Here is a 21570-nt window from a genome sequence, read left to right as displayed (position 1 = left end):
CTTTAGATATAAATATACTCTGTTTATTCTTTAACATATGCTAGCCGCCCTGATTTTCATGCTATATAGATCTTCGCTCATCTTCAAAATCAGACAATGCACGGGCGTATCAATATGGAAAATTTCAAGAATTTCGGATTATTAAATTTTTATATACCTAGACTTCTAATACCAAAACAATTATAAATTAAAAAAAATTATTTTTTTATAAATTAGTGATTCTTCATAGAATTGGTTCTAGTTACTCAATAAGGCACTCTTACTATTATAACCATGGATATTCAAGAAGTTGTGGGTCTCGTTAACACCTTGTCAGGTGCACCTACCACTCGTTCAAATAATACTACTGATTTAGATATAGTTAGAGTTCAACAGCATTTCCAAAAGATCCAAACAAGTGAGCATGGGTTTGATATAGCCAATCAATTGTTAAACTTAGATCCAAATCAATTTCCAAATTGTGGTTATTTTGGTGCATTAACTTTAACTGTTCAATTAAATACTAATGTTCATTCAATTGATCAATTATGGAAATTATTTTTTGCAAACATTTCTCATTTAGTTAGATTATCGCATAATTATATAACTACTAATTCACGACGCTCTTCTTCTTCTTGGAATACAATTAAGAAATTAATGTCTAATTCTTCTTTAATTTTTACAAATCTTAATAATGATGCTAATCAAGTATCTGATGATATTAATAATAATTTACCAAATTTTTGGAATAACCCAATCGACACATTAATATTTTTGTTATCTAGCTTTAACGACCCTTCGAGTGGTGTTTCGGTTGAAAGCTGGTCCAACTTAAATGATCCAAATTTAAATCAATTAATCTTACAATCTATTAATAATAAAATATCTTATGATCAATTAATAAATTTTATCCAGCAATCAAAGCATTTTAACAAATTGATCTTGACTTTTACAGAGATTATCGTCGAGGATATTACTAAATTTCAATCAAAAAAAAATTCTATTTCACAAATTTATGAAATTGTTCATAATCATTTATATATTACAACAATGACAATTTTAAATTTTAATTTATCAAATTTTAATATAATTAATACTGATTTAAATGATTTGTTATTTCAATCAATTTCTGCTTGGATTAATTACATTTCAATGGCAAGAACTGTCTCACCGCATGGGAAAATGGATTTAAATGAAATTTTCTTAAATTTAATACATCTAATGTCTAGTATTACTGATAACTATACAACAACTCAAAAAATTGTATCAATTTTTGCAAACGTCTTTGCTAATGATGCTTTGTTATTAGATTTCGATATTAGATATCAGTTTGAGGTAATCTTTTTGGGTGTATCAAGAACTCAACCACCTCCTGATGTTTCACTTGATGACTTAACCAATAAGAATCAATGGATGATGCAATATATGAAGCATATGGTTACAAACGAAATGTATGATGATTTAAGAGAACTTTCCAATTGTATTGTAGATTTTTTGCAAATTAACACCTTGGATGTTTGTAACAAGTTATTTACTACTTTAGGTAATAATAATTCTTCTAATTCACAAGAACATATTAAAATTCTACTGCAATTGACAAATTTTCCACTAACTCCCGTATTACAAGAATATTTCTCTGTTAAAATGGTAGATTTCTGGATGGATTTAGCAGAAGGCTACACAAATTTACCGCAAGAATCAATGAACGAAAATTCAGCAGATGTAGCTATTGAAATATTTCAACAAGTTTTAAATATTTATTTACCAAAAATCAGCTTATTGAATAAACAAAAACTACTAGAAGATACTGATGAAGATAACGAAATAAATGCTTTCGACGACTTCAGAACTGCAGTTTCTGAATTAATTGAGTCATTCTGGGCTGTCTTAGGTAATTCAAGATTGACAAACGTTTTAATTGAAGGAATTTCACAAAATTCCACCTCTAACCCAGATATTTTTCAAATTGAGACTATGGCATTCTTGCTGAACATTTTATTGGTCGATATGGATCTTTCGGATAGTCCATGGATTTGTGATATAATTGGCTCAAATAGTAAGTCATTCTTTGATAATATTTTGTTTCTTTTCCAAACTGGCCATACTAATATTATAATGGCCAATCAAGTTAACAAATTATTGCAAACAAATTTTGTAAAAACGAGTACCATCTTAATTGGCACTTTAGCAGGTTATTATGAAACAGATGTAGCACAATTAAGTATGACAATTGACAAACTATTCCAAGGCCTTGAAGTCTGTGCAATTTCTACCAATGATCAGGGTATTAAAGATTTGAACGATAAATTAGAGACCTTTATTATTAATACAATTGCGAAATTATGTGAAGATTGTAAAAAACAACTAACCGGTTATTTGAATCAGTTTATAAATGTTTTAAATTCCATCTTAGACCTGAATTCAAATATGTCTAACTTTACCAGGGAAAAAATGATGAGATCCATTGGCTACATTCTGCAAGTTCTAGTCTCTAATGGTCCTCAGGAACAAGCAAATTTCGTTTTAGCTCTAATTACTAATACTATTCAACTAATTGAAAAAACTATGGCTAATTCAAATATTCAACAAGTTCAAGTCCAAATAAACTATATCCACTGTTTATGTTCTTGTATTTCAGAATTAGGTTCTTCGTTTATTCAAAAAAATGAAATGGAAGATTCTTTAATGTTGCCAAGATTACAAGAATTCCAAACATTTTGGGCAGAAGATCCCTTACAAATTAGAGCTAAAGTATTAAATATATTGGATAAACTACTATCGAATCCCCTATATGGTAAAAGACCAGAATTTGTTGAAATCAGCTGTTTGATATTAGGCAAAGCATCTACAATTCCAGAGGACGAACCGCATTTTTTAAGATTTTCCATGCCAGAAATTATGGAATTTCTAATAAAACATTTATCTACTAGTGAATTAAGTGTTTCACTACCATATTTTGTTTACTTACTAGAACGTCTAGTATGCCAATTTAAAGCTCTATTAACTGTACAAGAATATGATTTTATGTTCGAAAGATTTTTTCTGGCATTTTATCAAGATATTATAGCGAAGGATCCAGATTTAGTACAAATGACAGTTAATTTCGTTAATAATACATTAGATGTCAAACCTTCTTTGGCAATCCATTCAACTCATTGGACAACTTTTATTTTACCGGAATTTTTAAAGTTATTATCATCTAAGGAGAAATTTACTTTAGTTGCAACTACAAAATTTTGGACTAAGATGATTAATAATAAGAAATATACACAACAAGACTTAGAGACGGTACAACAGCAAATCAATGCTCTTGGTCAAAATATTACATTGCAGGTTATGTATGGTGTCTTCCACACGCAAAGGTCAGATATTAATGCATTCACTGATGTTATTAGAGCGTTGATAGGGAAATACCCTATGCAAACTAAAAATTGGCTAATTGATGTTCTACCACAAGTTTGCCATAATCCAACTGCAAATGACCTATTTATTAAAAAATTGAGTGTTGCTAGAGGCAGTAGAGCATCAGGGAACGTTATTCTTGAATGGTGGTTAACTTGTAATGCATTACCATCATTGTAATATAGTAAGTATAGATTTTTTTTCATAATATAAGACAAAATTAATAGATTTTCTATGCAAAATAAACTCACTTTTCAATTATTGTCTCCTTAGATAGATAGATATATATATTGGCCTAAATAGTACACTTTTTTGGCTTAAATATTCACTCTATGAAATTAAGAATGCTCATTTATTTAACAAAATAGGGTATGTTTTTTGTATGCCGCATAATGCTATTTTAAGCGAATCTCATGACAAAAAATAATTGTTTATGGATAATACAACATTACCTTTTGAATAAAAAATACGCCAAATCATAAACTATAATCATATTTATTTAATTGGACGTTAAGGTCAACTTTATCATTTGCTGATGAAAATTGTCAAGCTACCATGGTTGGTACACCAAGAAACACATCGCAGATTTGAAATATATTCTATTGATATTAGCCCTGATGGCAAAAGAATTGCTACTGGTGGTTTAGATGGTAAAATAAGAATATGGTCAGTGGATAATATAAAAATTGCTGCTGATCTATTTCAAAAAACAAGTCATGTGGTTAATGAAGAATTAAAAAGGCCTCTAGCAAGCATGAGCCGGCACACTGGCTCTGTAACTTGTTTAAAGTTTTCTCCAGATGGGAAATACTTAGCCAGTGGTTCTGACGACAGAATATTGCTGATATGGACGTTAGAGGAAGAGCACATAACTCTACCAACCTTTGGATCAGAACCCGAAACTGAAAGATGGACTGTTAGAAGGAGATTAGTTGCCCATGATAATGACATACAAGATATGTGCTGGGCACCTGATTCTAGCATTCTTGTCACGGTAGGTCTAGATAGATCAGTCATAATATGGAACGGATCAACCTTCGAAAGAATTAAGAGATTTGATGTGCATAATTCATTGGTAAAGGGGGTTATATTTGATCCAGCAAATAAATATTTTGCAACTACTTCAGATGACAGAACTATGAAAATATTTAGATATCATAGAGCAGGTGAGATGTCTTTCACTATTGAATCTATTGTAACAGAACCTTTCCTAGAGTCTCCTTTAACAACCTACTTTAGAAGATTGTCGTGGTCACCTGACGGGCAACATATAGCGGTTCCTAACGCTACAAATGGGCCCGTTAGTTCGGTTGTCATTGTGAATAGAGGTAATTGGGATACTAGTGTCTCGTTAATTGGCCATGATGCCCCAACTGAGGTAGCACGGTTTAATCCAAGATTGTTTGAAGTTGAAAAAAGTTGTAATAAAGGCTCTAGTAATTCACAAAAGGATAATGAAAAATCAAAATTTACAAAAAATGATAAAGTAGACTCTATTATTGCAACTGCTGGTCAAGATAAAACTCTGGCAGTTTGGTCAACCAGTAGAGCAAGGCCTATATTTGTTGCATACGACATTGCAACCAAATCAATAACTGATATGTGTTGGAATCCAGACGGCGATATTTTATTTGTGACATCATTAGATGGCACAATAACTGTACTTCTTCTTCAAAAAAATGAACTTGGAATACCGATTTCTATTGAGAAGAATATAGAGCATTTGCATAGATATGGTGTCGATAAAGATTCTTTAGAGTTCCCAGAAAGTGTGAAACAATTATTATTAGAGGGGGAAGCAGAAAAAGAAATTAGCTTAAAATCTGCAAAATCAAAAAATCTACTTGAACAGCAACTGGTTTCAAACAAGCAAACGCAAGATTTATTATCACAACGAGTGGGAATGACTCATGAAAACAAGAATTTAGGCACTCTCACTGATAAGAAAGCATCTGAACTGCCTACTAAAACAACTGAAAAAATCAATATTCTAGTTCCAAAAAGAAAAAAAGATGGTAAATCACAAACAACAACTATTAAAAACGGTAAAAAAAGGGTTGCTCCTATGCTCATTTCTTCTGAACATTCTCCTAATAAGAAGGTAGCAACCCAAAAACTTTCTACTTCGGTAGATAATATTGCAAAACGTAATAAATCAAATTTAAACAAACTTTCACCACTATCACTTCTAGCAAATAAGGGTAAAATTGGATCCTCATCGATTAATATTCCTAGGCTTGGGATTCATACCTTAATAATGGGTACTAGAGAACGAGAATTATCAAAATCTACAGACCATACCGACGGTGCAATTGATGAAGATTCTCAAAATAAAGATACAGAAAAGGTTCCTAACCAAGATAATCTAGCAAATATTACAGAACCAACAGAACTTGGCAACAGTCCCAGCTTAACATTAAATTCGAAATTTACCTACGAAAAAGTATGGAGTGAGGAACCAAATTCTCGGTATGTGGAATACCCTAATGTTATTTTGGATACAGATGCAGTCTTAATTCAATGTGGGGACCTAGAAGAAATGTACGTTCTAGAAATAAGAAATGGAGTAGAAAGATCGATCCAATTTGATAGGGAAGCTATCCAAGATAATCCTACTAAGTTGCTTGGCTATCATAGTGGGAAGAGAGTCCTTGAAGTATATCTACCTGAGGTTATTATTTGTGCAATAGGTTCAGTAATAAATAACTGCTGGTGTATTGGCACAGCCAATGGCTCTCTTTTTTTCTTCTCTTTAAATGGCCGACACAAAATGCCTATGATAAGCTTGGGTCATAAAATAGTTAAAATGAGAATTGATAAGCAATATCTAATATGCCTCGGAGAACGTGGATTAATATTTGTTTGGGATTTGACTACATTTAAGGCTGTACACAAAAATATCCCAGTCATGCCTGTATTATTCAAGGAACCTGTTGAGGGTAATAAAGTAAGAGTAAATAAGAAGATACGAAACATATCTGTCAGTCCATCAGAAAATGTTATTCTAAATCTCACAAATGCTAACACATATACATGGTCGAAAGATTTAGGTTGTTGGACGGATGATAGTACCTCAACAACTTAGATATCTCTATAAGAATAGATAAAATATATAAACAATGTAATATTATAATATAGCATGAAATTTGTTTCTATTGTATATGAGTTTACTAAATGCCTCCATCTATTGTGTAGACGGCACGGCTAATAAAATAATAAAGCGACTATAAATCAATTATTTTGAAAATATAAATACACATAATTATAGAAAAGTATCTTACAAGGCTGATATTATATATGAAGTAAAAAACAATTATGATAAACCCGAAATTATAAACACTTACAACTCATTACAATCCAAAAGGATTGCTCACGGAAGCATTGAACACATTAGCCGTATTTTGTTGTTGTTGCTGAGTAGGAGCATTACCAAAGCCCATACCAGTGGGCTGTGTTTGAAGAGGTTGGGATATTGAGGTATTTTGTAAGCCTTGTGTAATATTACCCATAGCACTACCAGTTAATTGATTCATGGCACCTCCCGTTCTCTGTAAGTTCACACCGAATTGTGATTTTGGTTGAAAGCCATTAACAGAAGGTTGCATTCCAAAAGATGTTTGAGGTTGAGTGATAGGATTCATCATATTATTTTGCATGGGCATTGCACCCCCTGTAAATTGGGTACCGAATGAAGTTGCAGGTTTGTTCATAGGATTCATCATATTATTCTGAATTGGAGCTATACTACTAGAAAATTGGTTGTTGAACGATGTTTGTGGCATCATTGCACCCCCTGTCATTTGACTAGTAAAGGAAGTTGCGGGTAGCATGGCCCCACCGGTCATTTGAGTAGCAAATGAAGTAGCAGGCATCATTGCCCCTCCTGTTAACTGGGCACCAAAACTAGTTTGAGGATTAAGTCCCCCAGTTAACTGAGATGGCATTCCTAGTGGATTAGCAGGAATTAAACCGTTAGCAGTTTTTTGCACTGGTAAAACAGTGGCAACTGCAGGTGGTGCATTAAATGATGTCGATGGAATATTTGCACCACCCGTTAGACTAGCAGAAATGAAGCCTCCTGTAGTTTGGGTTGGTAAAATGGTAGAAGCTGGTTTTGCAGTGAATGACGTTTGAGGGATAGCTCCAAAGGTAGTTTGTGGCATAAGCCCCCCAGTAGTTGAAATAGGTAGCAGACCACCAGTTGTTTGTAATGGCAAAGCACTGGTAGTAACTTGGGTGCCAAACGTTGTTTGAGGCATTGCACCACCGGTTGTTGCAATTGGAATCAGTCCACCTGTTCTTTGGGTTGGCATAACACCCCCAGTTAGTTGCATACCAAATGTAGTTTGAGGTATCACACCGCCTGTGATTTGAGCAGGCATTGCACTACCAGTTGTAAATGGCATCAAAACGAATGTCGTATTTGATGGTAGATAATTATTGCCACCAGTTTTGAATGGATCTAACGGTACTAAATTGGATGGAATAGAAGATTCAGTAGCAGTGGCAGCAGCGGTGGCAGTGGTAGTAGTAGCAACATTAGGTTCTTCTTTAGCTACCGTTGCAGTTTTAACGGGTTGTAAAAGTTTCAAGTTAGGTTCTGGTGTAGTATTATTAGAGGAAGTAATTGTAGCAGGTTTTTTAGATGGTTCTAAAGGTTGTAAATCCAATAAATCTTGCATAGAGCCTGTAAAGTCTGATTGGTTGGCGACATGTTCTGACTTCGCAGCTGGTTTAGTTGTCCAAGCATCATCATCTGTTGTTACAACTGCTGGTGCTGGTGCAGGAGCCGCAGCTGGTTCTGGTGATGGGGCAGGTTGTTGTGCTTGAATTGGAGGTTGTGGTTGTGGCTGTGACTGAGGAAGCAACTGTTGAGCAACTTGTGGAGTCGATTGGTTATTATTAACCTTTAAGGAACCATCTGCTTCAGTAAACATACCAGTGTTATTAGCTGGTGCATTATCTGCCGGTGCTGGTTGTGGAGAAACATTTCTGTTAAATTTATTGTCCAAGAATTTCATAACTCTTACAATATCCCCTTCACGTAGCCCTAATGTTCTTAGCATAGAATTATTGATATCTTCCATCATATCCTCTGTAATTTTTTCTTTGTCAAAATTAGTGGTATAACGTTGACAGTTACTAACATCTACACCACAATTTAAAAAGAATTCAAACCAATCATAATTACTCTTTCTGTTATTGCTCGGGTAAGAACGGTCGGCATTGTGTCTATCATCTTGTTGTGGTCTCAATGGCTTAGCTGGCGGTTGGTTTTCTAACCGTTCCCTTTCTTGATCCAAAGCTTCTCTAGCTCTTCTCAATTCACTTAATTCTCTATTTCTTAGTTTTCTATCGTATTCTTTTTCTTCTTGTTCTCTTTCTCTCATTCTTCTTTCAGGTCCATCATCCCTAGAGCTTTCCTGGTTAGATCTAGGTTGGTCTTTATATTTGTTCAAACTAAACCCTGTTAATCTTTCAACATACACAATATCTTCTGTTGACAATTTACCAGCTGGTACAGCGATTTTTACACCGTTAGCCTTATGTAAATGGATTTTTCCATCCTTACAACCAATGAATTGGGCCTCAACTTTAAAAGTCCCGGTTTTATCAGCCCATATACGAGATTTCTTAGGGTCTGGGAAGTCTTTCTTATGGCTCATAGATGATCTTCTTTTTCTTGACTCGGATGATGAGCCAACGGCATTTTGTTGAGCATCATCTTTCCAGCTACCAGACATGTTTGCAGTATTATAAGAAGACCCAGACTTGCTGCCACTACCTTCATTTGCTGGGGGAGATTTGTCTTTAGATTTAGATGAAAATGATTTCGATCTTCCAATTTTCTTTAACGATTTGAAAAGTTTCCCACCCGTATGGCCAGATTTTTCCCTAAAAGGTTCCACAAAATCTGCAGGGACGACACCTTTTTTACCTGTACTAATTAACTCAACCATCCACCATTCAGAAGATTTTTGATCATCAATAACATAAACTGCATCGCCTGCATGAACAGTCAATTCATCATGTGATTCTGCCAAAAAGTCGTAGGATATCTGTGCTTTTCTTTTTGTTTGAGAGGCCTGTTGAACTTCTCGCAATCCACGATCACGTGAAGCACCTTTATATTCTCCTAATATACTTTTGATTTCATCGCAAACTGCTGTTGTACCAGTATGAATTTCCAGGCTTTTATATGGATCCACAAATTCCAAAAACATGTGTTTCTTTTCATTATCATAAGATATTAATTTATCAATGGTCCATTCCTGCTCATTTCCCCTTTGTGGAGTGAAGAAAATCTTGTTACTGCCAACCGATAATTTTGCTTTAGTTTTCTTATGGCCATCAACTTCAGCAACATTCCAAGTATGATAATCACTATCAAAAAGTGGGCCATCACGTTTTGACGAGGTGTTTTGTCTAGGACGAGAAGAATCAGTATCACGAGGACGATTAGGCTGTTTTGGTGGTTGCGAATTTTCATGATAAGATGTTCTACTACGGGCTTTATCCCTTGTATTATCTCTTGCGCTGTCTCTTGGGCTATTAGATCTATCAGGATAGTTTGGTTCCATCGTCGAGGTAGGTCTTGCAGGTTTTGTAGGTGGAGGTGGACCTTCATTATCAGCTATATCACGTCCATAGATAGGGGTAGGTATTGGAGCATTATCATTTTCTAATTGAGATTGTTGTTGATTTGGCCTTGTAGGTTTTGCTGGAGGAATATCTTTTTGAGTAGTATCTCTTCCATTACGTTGCTCGGATGATGGAAATGATGATCTTTCATTTTTGTCTTGTGGGGGTGGTACAGCAGCTGGTAAAATTGGTGCAGCTGTTGGAGCTGCTGGTACAGCACCACCTGATATGGGCTCGACGTAATTTCCAGGAACAAAACCAACTTGGTTCGCCGAACGAGATTTTACCAAAAGCCAATCTTGGTCTCTATCATCAAATACATCGAATATTTCATTTTCATTAAATAATAATTCTTCATCTGGATTTTGTGCTTCATCATAGTTATAAATTGCTTTTACTTGAGAAATAATAGGTGCTTCCTCAACATAATTTGATGGAACTAGCCCTGTTGGTTCATCTGCATCTGTGCCTAATACTCTTTTTTTAACTGTCCACCAATCATCGACGTCAGATTTCTCCAGTAAGTATAGCAAATCGTCTTCTTCTATAGCTAATTCTTCAGGGGTTTGTGGTTCATAAGCATAAACTGCTTTATATATACCAAGAAATATTGTCATAATTTTTGTTTTTTGGTATTGCAGTAAAGATGTAGAGTAGAAATGGTTGGTATTATAAAAGGAATTGTATTTCTATTATCTGGAATATGCAATGAAAATATAAAATGATCAAAAGGAATTAGCTCAATTTGTATATTTTGTTTAAACGATAATTAATTGTTTGTCCCTAAAATCTTGGTGCACTTGGAGGTTTGATATTTTCAATAAATAAAAAAATTAAATCTAATTGATATTCAGTAATGTTCAGTAATAATGAGGGATAAAACTTGATAGAAGAATTAAAAAAAAGAAATATACAGTGCAGAATAAATGGAATGTAGGTCTTCACAAAAAAAATGTAAATATATTAAAGTCCTATCGAAATAATAATATTGAAGAGCCGCGCCTAATGTCAATAATTGTTAGTTAGAATTCTGATAGAATTATTAAATGGAAAAAATGAAAAATGAAAAATGTCAAAAGAAAATAAAATAGAATAGAAAAGAGGTACCTCTTGATATTAAAAGGTGTGATGTACTTTTTTTTTCCAAATACCTTAATAGAGATAGCAAGCTATACAGGTTTCAGTTCGTAATGTTTTTCTCTAGATAGAAAAAAAAAATAAAAACAAAAAAATCAAATGGAAATTCAATCCCTTATAATTCGATGTTTCTTCCTGAATAGAAAGCGCTGTACAGATAAGATCTCAATAACGCCAAATTGATATATCTAGGTGTGAAGATAAATATTTAGAACGGAATAGGATTCAGCAAAAAATAGATGAACAAATACTAACTGACAGAATTAAACCAAAATAGGTATTTTCACGGATTGACTAGTACTACAGTGTAGACTTCTGGTATCATTATGTTACTGTAACTCAACCTTGTCTTCGAGCTTCAATAACTATTGCTTTTGCCGACACTTGGGTAGCCCCTTTTGGTCCAAAGTTCGTACAAAACTGGTAGAACTGATAATAATATTTCGCCATTTCAGCATCTTGCCGGGTAAAAAATAAAAAAAACTTTTCGTCGCACATGATATTCCAAAGGTTATTGACACGTGTTCTAATGAAAACGTCACAAGTAATTCTAGGTAATATTACACTTCATACTCCATACTAGTAGAAATAGGAGAATGATCCCAAAAATGCAATCATCACGTAGCACAATTACATAATTCTTAGATAGTGTTTGGAATATAATGTGTTTCCTATGGTTTGCTTAGTTTTCTTTGAGGCAAGCATTTATTAACTAGAAGAAAAAACTCCGAAGAAAGGAAAAAGATAGCGATGGCTTAGACCTTTCAGGTATCTTAATTAGGTGTTCTGGAATGTATTTTTCTTTTTGTATCAGAGTAATCTTTGAAATTGTATGCAACAGCTGGGGGATATGTAATAAAAATTGTTAGTATTTGTTAAAAGAGGAATTTAATAGCAACTGGTAAGCAAAAATATAATCCTGACGGATTAGGTTAGCAGTGGATAAGTGCATTTAGCTTTGCTTCTTTTTCCATTTCTTCAATATCTTGAGGGAGTTGTCTTCTTAGAGACTGGTAACCGCCACAAATAAAAATTGCTTCAAACAGAATAAAGTAGGGGGCCATGACTAAGCTTTGGATTACATTGTCTACCAAGGCAGGTTTTCTTTTCTCGAAGATGCCAGGACCAATAAATTGGAAGATCCAAGATAATCCGAAAATTATTAAATTAATTTTAATATTAATTAGCTCACTATGTTTCATAATGATTGTATTTGCTAATATTAAAATGCCAGTAGCAAGTATCCCAACTGGTTTATCTAATAAAATGTAGAATGCAGAAAAATATATTGTAAGAAATTGAGTTAGATTAATCTTAAAAGAAAAGAACGATAATGGAACGGCTGATAATAAGCACATAGATGTAAATAAGATACTTGGAACAAATATGCTATGTATTATGGCATTTACCGGATTATGATGGTACCATTTGTAGAAACGAAGTTCAGAACGTAAATCGTAAGGTTTGTATCCCATTGTTAATCAGTGAGCAATATATTTATAAATAAAAGTAAGTTAAATATAATGGAAATAGTTCCTTGGGTCTCTTTCTTTAAAAACTTCAAATAATTCTAATGCTATGGATTTTCCCACAAGTAAATATACAGCCTTAAAATGTTACTTATAGACTATTATTCGTACCCCCGAATCTATTTAACTCTGTGGGGAAATTGTAGAATTTAAGAAAAAAAGAAAAGAAACTGGATAGATGATAATACATTCATACTATAAAGGAAATAAACCACATTTAGTGTTACAGTTGTAGTATATCTAGCAAAGTAATTATCTTTATTTATTATTTAGCTTCAGAATTTAAGGAAAATAGCTAATTTATTATTAGCTTACAATAGATGTGTTATTAATTTTACTTAATTACTATCTTCAACTCATTACAAAGGATCTTAAGCAGTAAAATAAGGTTAACTTGATTATATTTTATGAAGAGATTTATAGTGTAAAATTTCTTGATTAGGATTTTAACTAAAACGTTCTCATAACTGGTAGAAATATAATTCTTAAATTATGTTAGCGCCTTGCACTCACTTTTTCACCTTTTAGAAATTTCGCCACCGAGAAACTCAGAAAGGTTAAGGAAATAAGGAATCTCTAATTGATTTAAACAGATATGAAAATAACGAAATGTGTACTCGAAGCCTTTAATAATATAAAAGAAATTGAGTGACAATAGTTATTCGTATTATAATAAAACGAACTCACTTATCTCAAATAATAATAGTTAAATAGAAATGTCAGGTGCCGCTGCTGCCTCTGCTGCAGGTTATGATAGACACATTACCATTTTTTCTCCAGAAGGTCGTTTATATCAAGTCGAATATGCCTTTAAAGCTTGCAATCAAACTAACATTAATTCCATTGCTATCAGAGGTAACAAATGTGCAGTAATTGTTAATCAAAAGAAAGTTCCAGATAAGCTATTAGACCCATCTACCGTTTCATATATATTCCCTATTTCCAAGACAATTGGTTTGGTAGCTAATGGACCAATCCCAGATGCTAAGAATGCTGCCACAAAAGCTAAAACTGAAACTGCTGAATATAGATATAAGTATGGTTATGATATGCCCTGTGACGTTCTTGCGAAAAGAATGGCTAATATTGCTCAAATCTATACACAAAGAGCTTATATGAGACCATTAGGTGTCATACTCACTTTTATTTCTTATGATGAAGAATTAGGTCCATCAATTTATAAGACTGATCCAGCCGGTTATTATGTTGGTTATAAAGCAACCGCCACTGGTCCAAAACAACAAGAAATAAATACTGGTTTGGAAAACTGGTTCAAGAAAAATGATGTTAAAGAAAAGATTAATGAAGATGCTTGGGAAAAGGTTGTTGAATTTGCCATCACACAATTAATCGATTCTCTAGGAACTGAGTTTTCAAAGAGAGATATTGAAGTTGGTGTTGCTATTGAGGGTGAATTTTTTAAATTAGCTGAAGAACAAATTGAAGAAAGATTAGTTGCAATTGCCGAACAAGATTAATGAATTGTGTTTAGCATTTAACTTTTCTTCAGTCTTTCTTTTTTTTTACTATTATCATTTTTTTAAGACCTAGATCTGAATAGGTACCAATATTGGACTACTTGACCTACAATATGTGTGGTACAAGGTTCTAGAACTACCAATGTGATCATTAATCCTGTAATGAATTTCAGGTCTAATTGCATAATGAATCCTCCGGTATACGTATAACTCATCATATATATGTATTAAGAATATTTATTTAAATATTTAAAGTAAATATTTACCAAAATGAATTATAAAATTAAAGATGACATAAGTAAAGCTATAAGTTTGATGTAAAGATACACGTCATGGATAAAATAAAAAATGATGGCAAGTTGAGGATAGAAAATGAAGTAAAAAAAAATATTCTAAAAAAAAAATTCGCAAGTATGAGCCATTCCACTAATATTATATTAGTTCATTATCGTTGTATAATACATTTGGGAGTTAATACTAAAGTCCTTATGCTTGTTTATTTTTAATTGAAAATATTTTCAGCTTTTCATATAGTTGTACATGAATGATTTTCTAATTCTCGCATTCTAGAGTTACCAACAAATTTAGAAGTGCATTTTTTACAAATAACTGCTTTTCTAACATTATTATTAGTATTTTTTGCACCATCAGCATCATCGTCCATTGAGTTATTTGGATTTGTTTCGGTTGAGATGTTTTTTCTTAATTGACGATATTCATTACCTACCAATAAATCATAAACATCTAAAGCATCTTCACAATATAACGATTTATGGAAATAATAGGAAAAATCCGTACTCGATAAAGATTCTAATTGATGCTTGGGCACATAGCCTCCTAGTAAACTATGAGAAAGGTCATACTGAGCATCCTTTAGATTTACTTTCCCACCTAAGTAACCATGGAGTATAGGTTGGGAATAATTTTTTTTATGATGATGTTTTGACTGGTGTTTTTGTTTCGAGCTATCATCTTTAGAAGATTGATTTTTTTCTTTGGATTTCGATGTTAAATCTTTTAATTCTTCTGCAGATAGTGTAACTTTATGTGAGCATTCAAAAGCAGCTAGACCCGATATTATATCATAATAACTCTTATTCTTTACTAATTTCATTCTTGCAGTTCTAAATATCTTTAAACTTGTTTAATTTTATTTTTTTTTATATTTCCCAATATTTAATAAATGTTTAATAGACATTTTTTCTTCAAAAATATTTGAATTTCTTCCGAAATATTAAGCGATCATAATAATAGTAAAAAAAACTAGTAATTACATATAATAAATATACAAATTATTTAATAAATATAAGGAATAAAAACATAAGGACATTTCTTACAGTATTCGATCCAATCCTTGCCATACTTCTTCTTACATTTTGCTTGATCTCTTAGGTTTCTATGGATCAAAACGACCAAAAAGAAAACAGGGAAGAACCAAGGGAATGGTGAATTGAGTCCACAAGTCAAAGCCCAAACTAAAGATTGAGTCCAATCTGCTGTGTAATGGATCTTTCTTGCGTATTTATACCACCCATCGATCAATAAGTATGAGCCATTCGAAGTTTTCATGTATTTTGGATTTTTCAAGATTTGGTAAGGTAAGAAAGGGAAAGTCTTTCTAATTGATTTGTCACCGGCCATTTGTTTTCTAAAAGCATTCTTTTGAGCATTACCAGTATCGAAGAAATAATAAGCAATCAATAAGATAGCATATAGAGATACGTTATATTGCCAGCTCCAATTATATTCTTCTGGATTATGCCAATACAAATATAAAGTACCATGACAATAAGTGTAAGGAACACCTGCAATATTCCAAAAGATTAGCATGAATCCGAATTTTTCATAAGCCATATCCCAGGTAGGCACAATCAATTCTTCCCCTTTAGCACAGGCATTTGCATAAAGCCAATGAGCTAAGAGTAAGACACCCAATTGTGGGGTGATGTAACCTAATGTTTCATATTGTTTGAGACATGCACCAAGAGTGATGAAATATAGAGTGAACCAAGGTAATCTAACTTCGAAAAACATTTTCAAATCCAAGATCCCCCAACGAGGATTCAATGGAGCTCCCAAAAAGAAATCGTACAAATGGTTTCCAGTCATTCTATGGTAATCATGTGTGACAAATAAAGTCCATATATAAAGCACAATGGAGAAAGTGAAACCTGAGACGATGGCACAAGTCATAACTTGACCGAAGTAGTCGATAATTGTATATAATTTGAAGATGTCTGTATAATGTAAAACAATAACCAACACAGTAGTGGAATAAAGAGCCCACATGGCATTACAATAATATGGTAATTGCTTATTTTTCAAATGAGTTAAGGGTTGACCCTTTGTCCAAATACCTGGTAGAGTATAATAGAATACAATTTGAATTAACCAGAAGGATAAGAATACAGTCCATATATAAGTAGAAGGAACCCCATTCTCTAAGAATAAGTTATATAGTTCTCTCAAGAACTCCATCCATGTTTGATCTTGTGCAGGTAACGCAGGTTTTCCATTATAGAATTCAGCACTCAACCACATATAATACATCAATAGAGGAAACCCAATCAACATTCCCAATACCCCAGGAATCCCACCGAATTCATACTCTATTTCATCCGGTTTTAAATACTTCCCCTGTGGTAAGAAGTTTTTAGTAGAAGCTTCTGGTTGCTCCTTCGAAGGACTAGTCTGTTCACACATGGCAACAACACTGAACAATTGACAATTGGTATAATGTTATATGATTAAGGGGATTTCTAAATATAAAGGTGACATATTTGCGTTTATATATATATATATATATATATATAATTAGCGTGTACAATAAGCACGAACCGATCTATGACGTTGTCGTATAAGGAACTATACGAACTAATGATAGATGTATAAAAATAATTGGTCTATACGATACGGTCGTACCGGGAAAACGATAAATTACATAAGAATGAATGCACGTGATAATATGGTCACGTGATTAAAGTTTTTTAATCATATTTCCGCGGCTATAAATTTTAATTTCCGCGGCTGTAATTTTCAAATTCCACGGATGAAAATTTAGAATCGGAGTCTCCTTGACCGGGGAAAAATAACCGTTCCGCGGAACAAGGCTTAGCTGATGATGGGGAAAGAAATGGGCGGGTGGAGAGATATAGCACATGCATAAGAAGTCTATATATATATATATATATAATATGTATATATATGCATATATATATACACATATATCTGTAGGCTGCAGTGGCAAATTTATAGAAATATATAAGATTTTCTAAGATCATTCTATTCTAGGTCCCTTTCCTATACCTTACTACTACATTCTAAAGTATAGACAGTAGTGTAATAACTATATATATATATATATATATTTATTGCACAGATTAAATCTATTAATATGGCAGTGAAACACGCAACCAGGCCAAGATCTAAGGTCTCGAAGGCCTGTGACAATTGTCGTAGAAGGAAAATTAAATGTAGTGGGGAAAGACCCTGTGCAGGATGTAAGACTTATAACTGTGAATGTATATTTTCCGTTTCAGCACCTACTCCAAGAGCCTCAAAAGTGAAAAAAAACAAAATAGCTGGTATTGTTAATCATTCTCCAAAAAATGGATCGATATCGCCAACCACAGGTAATAATCCAAATAGTAACAACATACTGACAGATGATAGCATTTCCAATAATGATTCTCTATTATCGCCAGTATCTGCTTCATCAAAGAATAGTAAACTGAATAAGAATAGTATATCGACTCATTCCAAGAAAAACCATTCCTTAATACAGCTTTCAAATAAGATCATTAATAGTAATTCTGATATAATAAACCAAGATATAAGTCTTTTAGAGTTGCCAGATATAACGTATGTTCCTGATAAACCAGGTAGTATCTATAAGGATGATCATGATTTACAATTGAAATTGATTAATTATCAAAAGACATTACTATTGTTGTTAAACAATTTAAAAATATCCAATTCCAATGGTAGTGCTAGTAAAAAGCAAATCATTAACTCCATTTTAAACATGAATAATCAAATAAAAGATTTGATAAATAATTATAAACCAATAATTGACCCTGATAAAGTCAAATTCTATACAAACACCATCAATTCAAATGATCTTTCGATAGAATATCATTATATGAGAAATAAATACACAAGCAAGATTTTTTTAAATACAATTACTGAATGGAATGATAATAATAAAACCGTCAGCAATGATTCATTTTCTAAACAATCGATGAATAATGGTTGTGCCTCCATTATTAATCATTCATTGTGTCAAGATAAATTAGTAGATGACATATTTGGTTTATATTCCCCCTGGATGGGTATCTCCCTACGAGGTATAGGTTATAACGTTTCCAAATTCGTGAATGATTTGAAATCAAAATATAAAGAAGATTGGGGGAGAGTAAATAGTGACAAGATGATCCCTTTAAAGGAAAGTGCATATCTACTGTTAAGATTCTTCGATATTTGTAGAGATTCCATGGATCATTCCATGAAAAGTATGTCATCTCCTTTAGAATTGGGTTTGATGAAGCAGAAATTATTATCCAATTTTAATTCTACAAATAATAATCATTTAAATCATTCCACTTCTTCTTCAATGGAATCATTAACGTCTTTATTACAAAGTAATAATAATAATGATATTAGTAATGTAATATTACAATCAAAAGTAAAAGAAAGTAATAAAGAATTATTAACTAACTTGGTTAAATGCTTACCACAACCTTTCACTTATAATATTACTTCCATTTCAAATGATTTTTTATTATCCTTCTATGATAATGAATTAAAGATGTTTTCCACAGTCTTGAAAATGATTTATCAGGCTACTAAAAGTTTTAATACTGTATTAAGAAGAATTACAGTATTAAATCCCAATAAACAAGCTTCTACCGATGAAAATAATAAAGATATAATGGGTTATATAGTATCAGATAATGATATTAATACTATTGCAAACTTATGCCAAGTGGAAGAAATATTATATTCCTTATGTGCAAATTATTATAACTCCACTCTTTATCATTTAGATGATCATTTTAATACAATAGAATATTTGGAATTATTAATTGTCTTTTTAAAACAACAATTAGTAGCAAGTGAGTTTTATGGATTTGAAAGAGTACTAGATGTTGCAATCAATTATGCTATTCAAATGGGATTTTCTCGTTGGGAATTTTATGTGGGTCTACAGGAATATCAAGCAGAAAAGAGAAGACAATTATGGTGGAAATTATATATGATTGAAAAATTACATTGCATGAAGCGTGGTTTCCCATCTGTAATAAATGAAGATAAAATAAATTGTCTATTACCGGAAAAATTTAGATTCTTGGGTTATTTAGATTCAAATGATTATTTTAATAAAATAAATAATCCAAACTTTAATAATTTATCTGAAAATTTATCGAAATTATCTTTAAGTGATTTAAAAGATTATGGTAACTTGGGTTTAACAATTATTTTTAGCAAATTTTCGAACAACATTTTATTTAATAATAAATATTCATCTGTTAAAAATTCAACAAAGCATTCCTTCTTAAAATTCAATTTATTGAATCAATTATATTCCGAAACTGATGAAATACTGAAAAAATTAGATATGGTTAAATTACAACTAAGGCCAATTTTTGATTTTGTAGATAATTACCCCAACAATAATTATGATGAAACTTATTTGAAAAATTATAACAATTCAAATTCAAATTTAGATAATGATCATTGTGATGCTGATAATTTAATTCAACAATTATTTTATTTGGTACTCCATTTCCAATCCTTAAGAGCTCATATTCAAAATTCAGCAATGCAACTATCTCAAAGATTTCTGGTTCCTGAAACAAAAGACTTCTTAAATAAGAAATCTGGTCAATATTCCAATGAAATTTTTGACGCTTGGTCAAGCACTTTGCCAAAATTACTAATGGTTCCTGATGATTATAGTGTTCAAAGGGCCATATATTTTTTTAATTTAATTCATATCATTACTCTAAATACACATTCTACAAGAACAATTCCTTTAACAATTGAATCACTTGTTCAATCATTAAAAGTGTTTAAACGAATAGAAAAATTAACTTTATTCTTCAAGAATTGCAATAATAAAATAATCATTAACTCAAAAAGACACAATGACCTTTCGAAATTTATTCTAATAGATGCAATTTTAACTCATATGTTATGTTTCGATTACATTTGTACAAATAATTTAAATAGAACTGAATTGATCCAAAAAATTTCTGAATATGATAGTGAGATGGGCACCGTAACTTCATACATGTTAAATCCAAAATCTTATATATTTACAAAATTAATGAAGCCAGTCCAAGAAACTGGGTTTCATATTAATTTTAAAAAATGGTTCGAAATTTCGAATTTTGAGCAATCTTTGTTATCAACAACTCCAAATGGAAATTTATTTCCACATTTCGCTAGTCAAAGATCAGATAGTGAACTTTTACTTTATAAATCAAATACTTGTCCACTTTCATTATCTTCAAATCCTTCTTCTGCTTCAAAATCCATTAATTCTGCAACTATTCCAAAAGTGGATACAAGAAATAAAACTAACCATAAATCCCCATTGTCTCAAGAGGTCACCCAAGATATCAATAATCATTCAGAGATGAATTCTTCCTCAACAGTAACAAGTTCTACAGATTCTCAAATGTCTCGAAGTGTTCAACCAACTCCTGGCTCAGATATTTCAATGAAATCATTAGCACCCTGTTTGTCAAAGAATAACACAACTAATAGTCAACCATACGACGCACAAAATGTTGATTTTATACAATATAATAATTCTAATACTAATGCAGATGGTAATTTCTCTACTAATAACAATAGCAATGATAAAAATTTGTCGAAAAATGAATTAATTAACCCTACCAATACTACTCTTACAGATAATGGTTATAACATAGGTACATTTGATGAATTTGTAAACACTGGTGATTTGGATAGTTTACTAAGTATGTTGTTAAGTGATACATCAGGGAAATAAAGTTTATTATATATAGCAATTTCTAAATGACTTTTAAAATATATAGACACGATTAATTTCTTATTTTATGATTATACATTGGGATGTGGAAACCCTAAATCAAAACAAAGAGGGGGATGATCTGAAAGAATTATTTATACTCCTGTTCCTTTTTTTACTTGTTAGACTATAACTGCTAAGCCATCTAAACTGGTAACAGGGACTTTACATTCATCAAACGTGTATTTGTTCAAATACCCTGGTTATAAAAGCTATTCTCTGCATATTCTGAAAATCAATTCTAAATAAATTACTCTAAAAAAGGAAAGTATATTCTAGTACTAGGGCCATTAATTTATGTTTCTTTAAAATATGGCTGTAAGCCCAATATTAATTGAATAATTGT

The 21570-nt window shown here is 32.1% G+C and overlaps 8 protein-coding genes across 8 annotated transcripts; 4 read left to right on the top strand and 4 right to left on the bottom strand.

The window, feature by feature from the left end:
• Positions 1 to 273: 273 nt before the first annotated feature.
• KAP122 (Kap122p) lies at positions 274 to 3561 on the top strand (the record flags this gene model as incomplete). Its single annotated transcript, XM_004179683.1, has 1 exon — positions 274 to 3561. One exon carries the CDS (start codon positions 274 to 276, stop codon positions 3559 to 3561), a length of 3288 nt encoding a protein of 1095 aa, XP_004179731.1.
• Positions 3562 to 3916: 355 nt separating this feature from the next.
• On the top strand, positions 3917 to 6466 carry HIR1 (Hir1p; the record flags this gene model as incomplete). Its single annotated transcript, XM_004179682.1, has 1 exon — positions 3917 to 6466. One exon carries the CDS (start codon positions 3917 to 3919, stop codon positions 6464 to 6466), a length of 2550 nt encoding a protein of 849 aa, XP_004179730.1.
• A 265-nt stretch (positions 6467 to 6731) lies between these two features.
• SLA1 (cytoskeletal protein-binding protein SLA1) lies at positions 6732 to 10640 on the bottom strand (the record flags this gene model as incomplete). The annotated part of the gene is made up of 1 exon (XM_004179681.1): positions 6732 to 10640. One exon carries the CDS (start codon positions 10638 to 10640, stop codon positions 6732 to 6734), a length of 3909 nt encoding a protein of 1302 aa, XP_004179729.1.
• Positions 10641 to 12092: 1452 nt separating this feature from the next.
• MPO1 (2-hydroxy-palmitic acid dioxygenase MPO1) lies at positions 12093 to 12635 on the bottom strand (the record flags this gene model as incomplete). Its single annotated transcript, XM_004179680.1, has 1 exon — positions 12093 to 12635. The coding sequence occupies one exon, from the start codon at positions 12633 to 12635 to the stop codon at positions 12093 to 12095; it is 543 nt and encodes a 180-aa protein (XP_004179728.1).
• A 770-nt stretch (positions 12636 to 13405) lies between these two features.
• On the top strand, positions 13406 to 14167 carry SCL1 (proteasome core particle subunit alpha 1; the record flags this gene model as incomplete). The annotated part of the gene is made up of 1 exon (XM_004179679.1): positions 13406 to 14167. The coding sequence occupies one exon, from the start codon at positions 13406 to 13408 to the stop codon at positions 14165 to 14167; it is 762 nt and encodes a 253-aa protein (XP_004179727.1).
• Positions 14168 to 14693: 526 nt separating this feature from the next.
• LDB7 (Ldb7p) lies at positions 14694 to 15281 on the bottom strand (the record flags this gene model as incomplete). The annotated part of the gene is made up of 1 exon (XM_004179678.1): positions 14694 to 15281. The coding sequence occupies one exon, from the start codon at positions 15279 to 15281 to the stop codon at positions 14694 to 14696; it is 588 nt and encodes a 195-aa protein (XP_004179726.1).
• A 182-nt stretch (positions 15282 to 15463) lies between these two features.
• ERG4 (delta(24(24(1)))-sterol reductase) lies at positions 15464 to 16870 on the bottom strand (the record flags this gene model as incomplete). Its single annotated transcript, XM_004179677.1, has 1 exon — positions 15464 to 16870. The coding sequence occupies one exon, from the start codon at positions 16868 to 16870 to the stop codon at positions 15464 to 15466; it is 1407 nt and encodes a 468-aa protein (XP_004179725.1).
• Positions 16871 to 17561: 691 nt separating this feature from the next.
• Positions 17562 to 21185, top strand: PDR1 (drug-responsive transcription factor PDR1; the record flags this gene model as incomplete). The annotated part of the gene is made up of 1 exon (XM_004179676.1): positions 17562 to 21185. The coding sequence occupies one exon, from the start codon at positions 17562 to 17564 to the stop codon at positions 21183 to 21185; it is 3624 nt and encodes a 1207-aa protein (XP_004179724.1).
• Positions 21186 to 21570: the final 385 nt, after the last annotated feature.

The sequence above is a fragment of the Henningerozyma blattae genome, chromosome 3, assembly GCF_000315915.1.
Source record: "Henningerozyma blattae CBS 6284 chromosome 3, complete genome".
Classification (NCBI taxonomy): domain Eukaryota; kingdom Fungi; phylum Ascomycota; class Saccharomycetes; order Saccharomycetales; family Saccharomycetaceae; genus Henningerozyma; species Henningerozyma blattae.
Note: the sequence above shows the minus strand (reverse complement) of the source record. Positions and strands in the feature narration are given on the sequence as shown.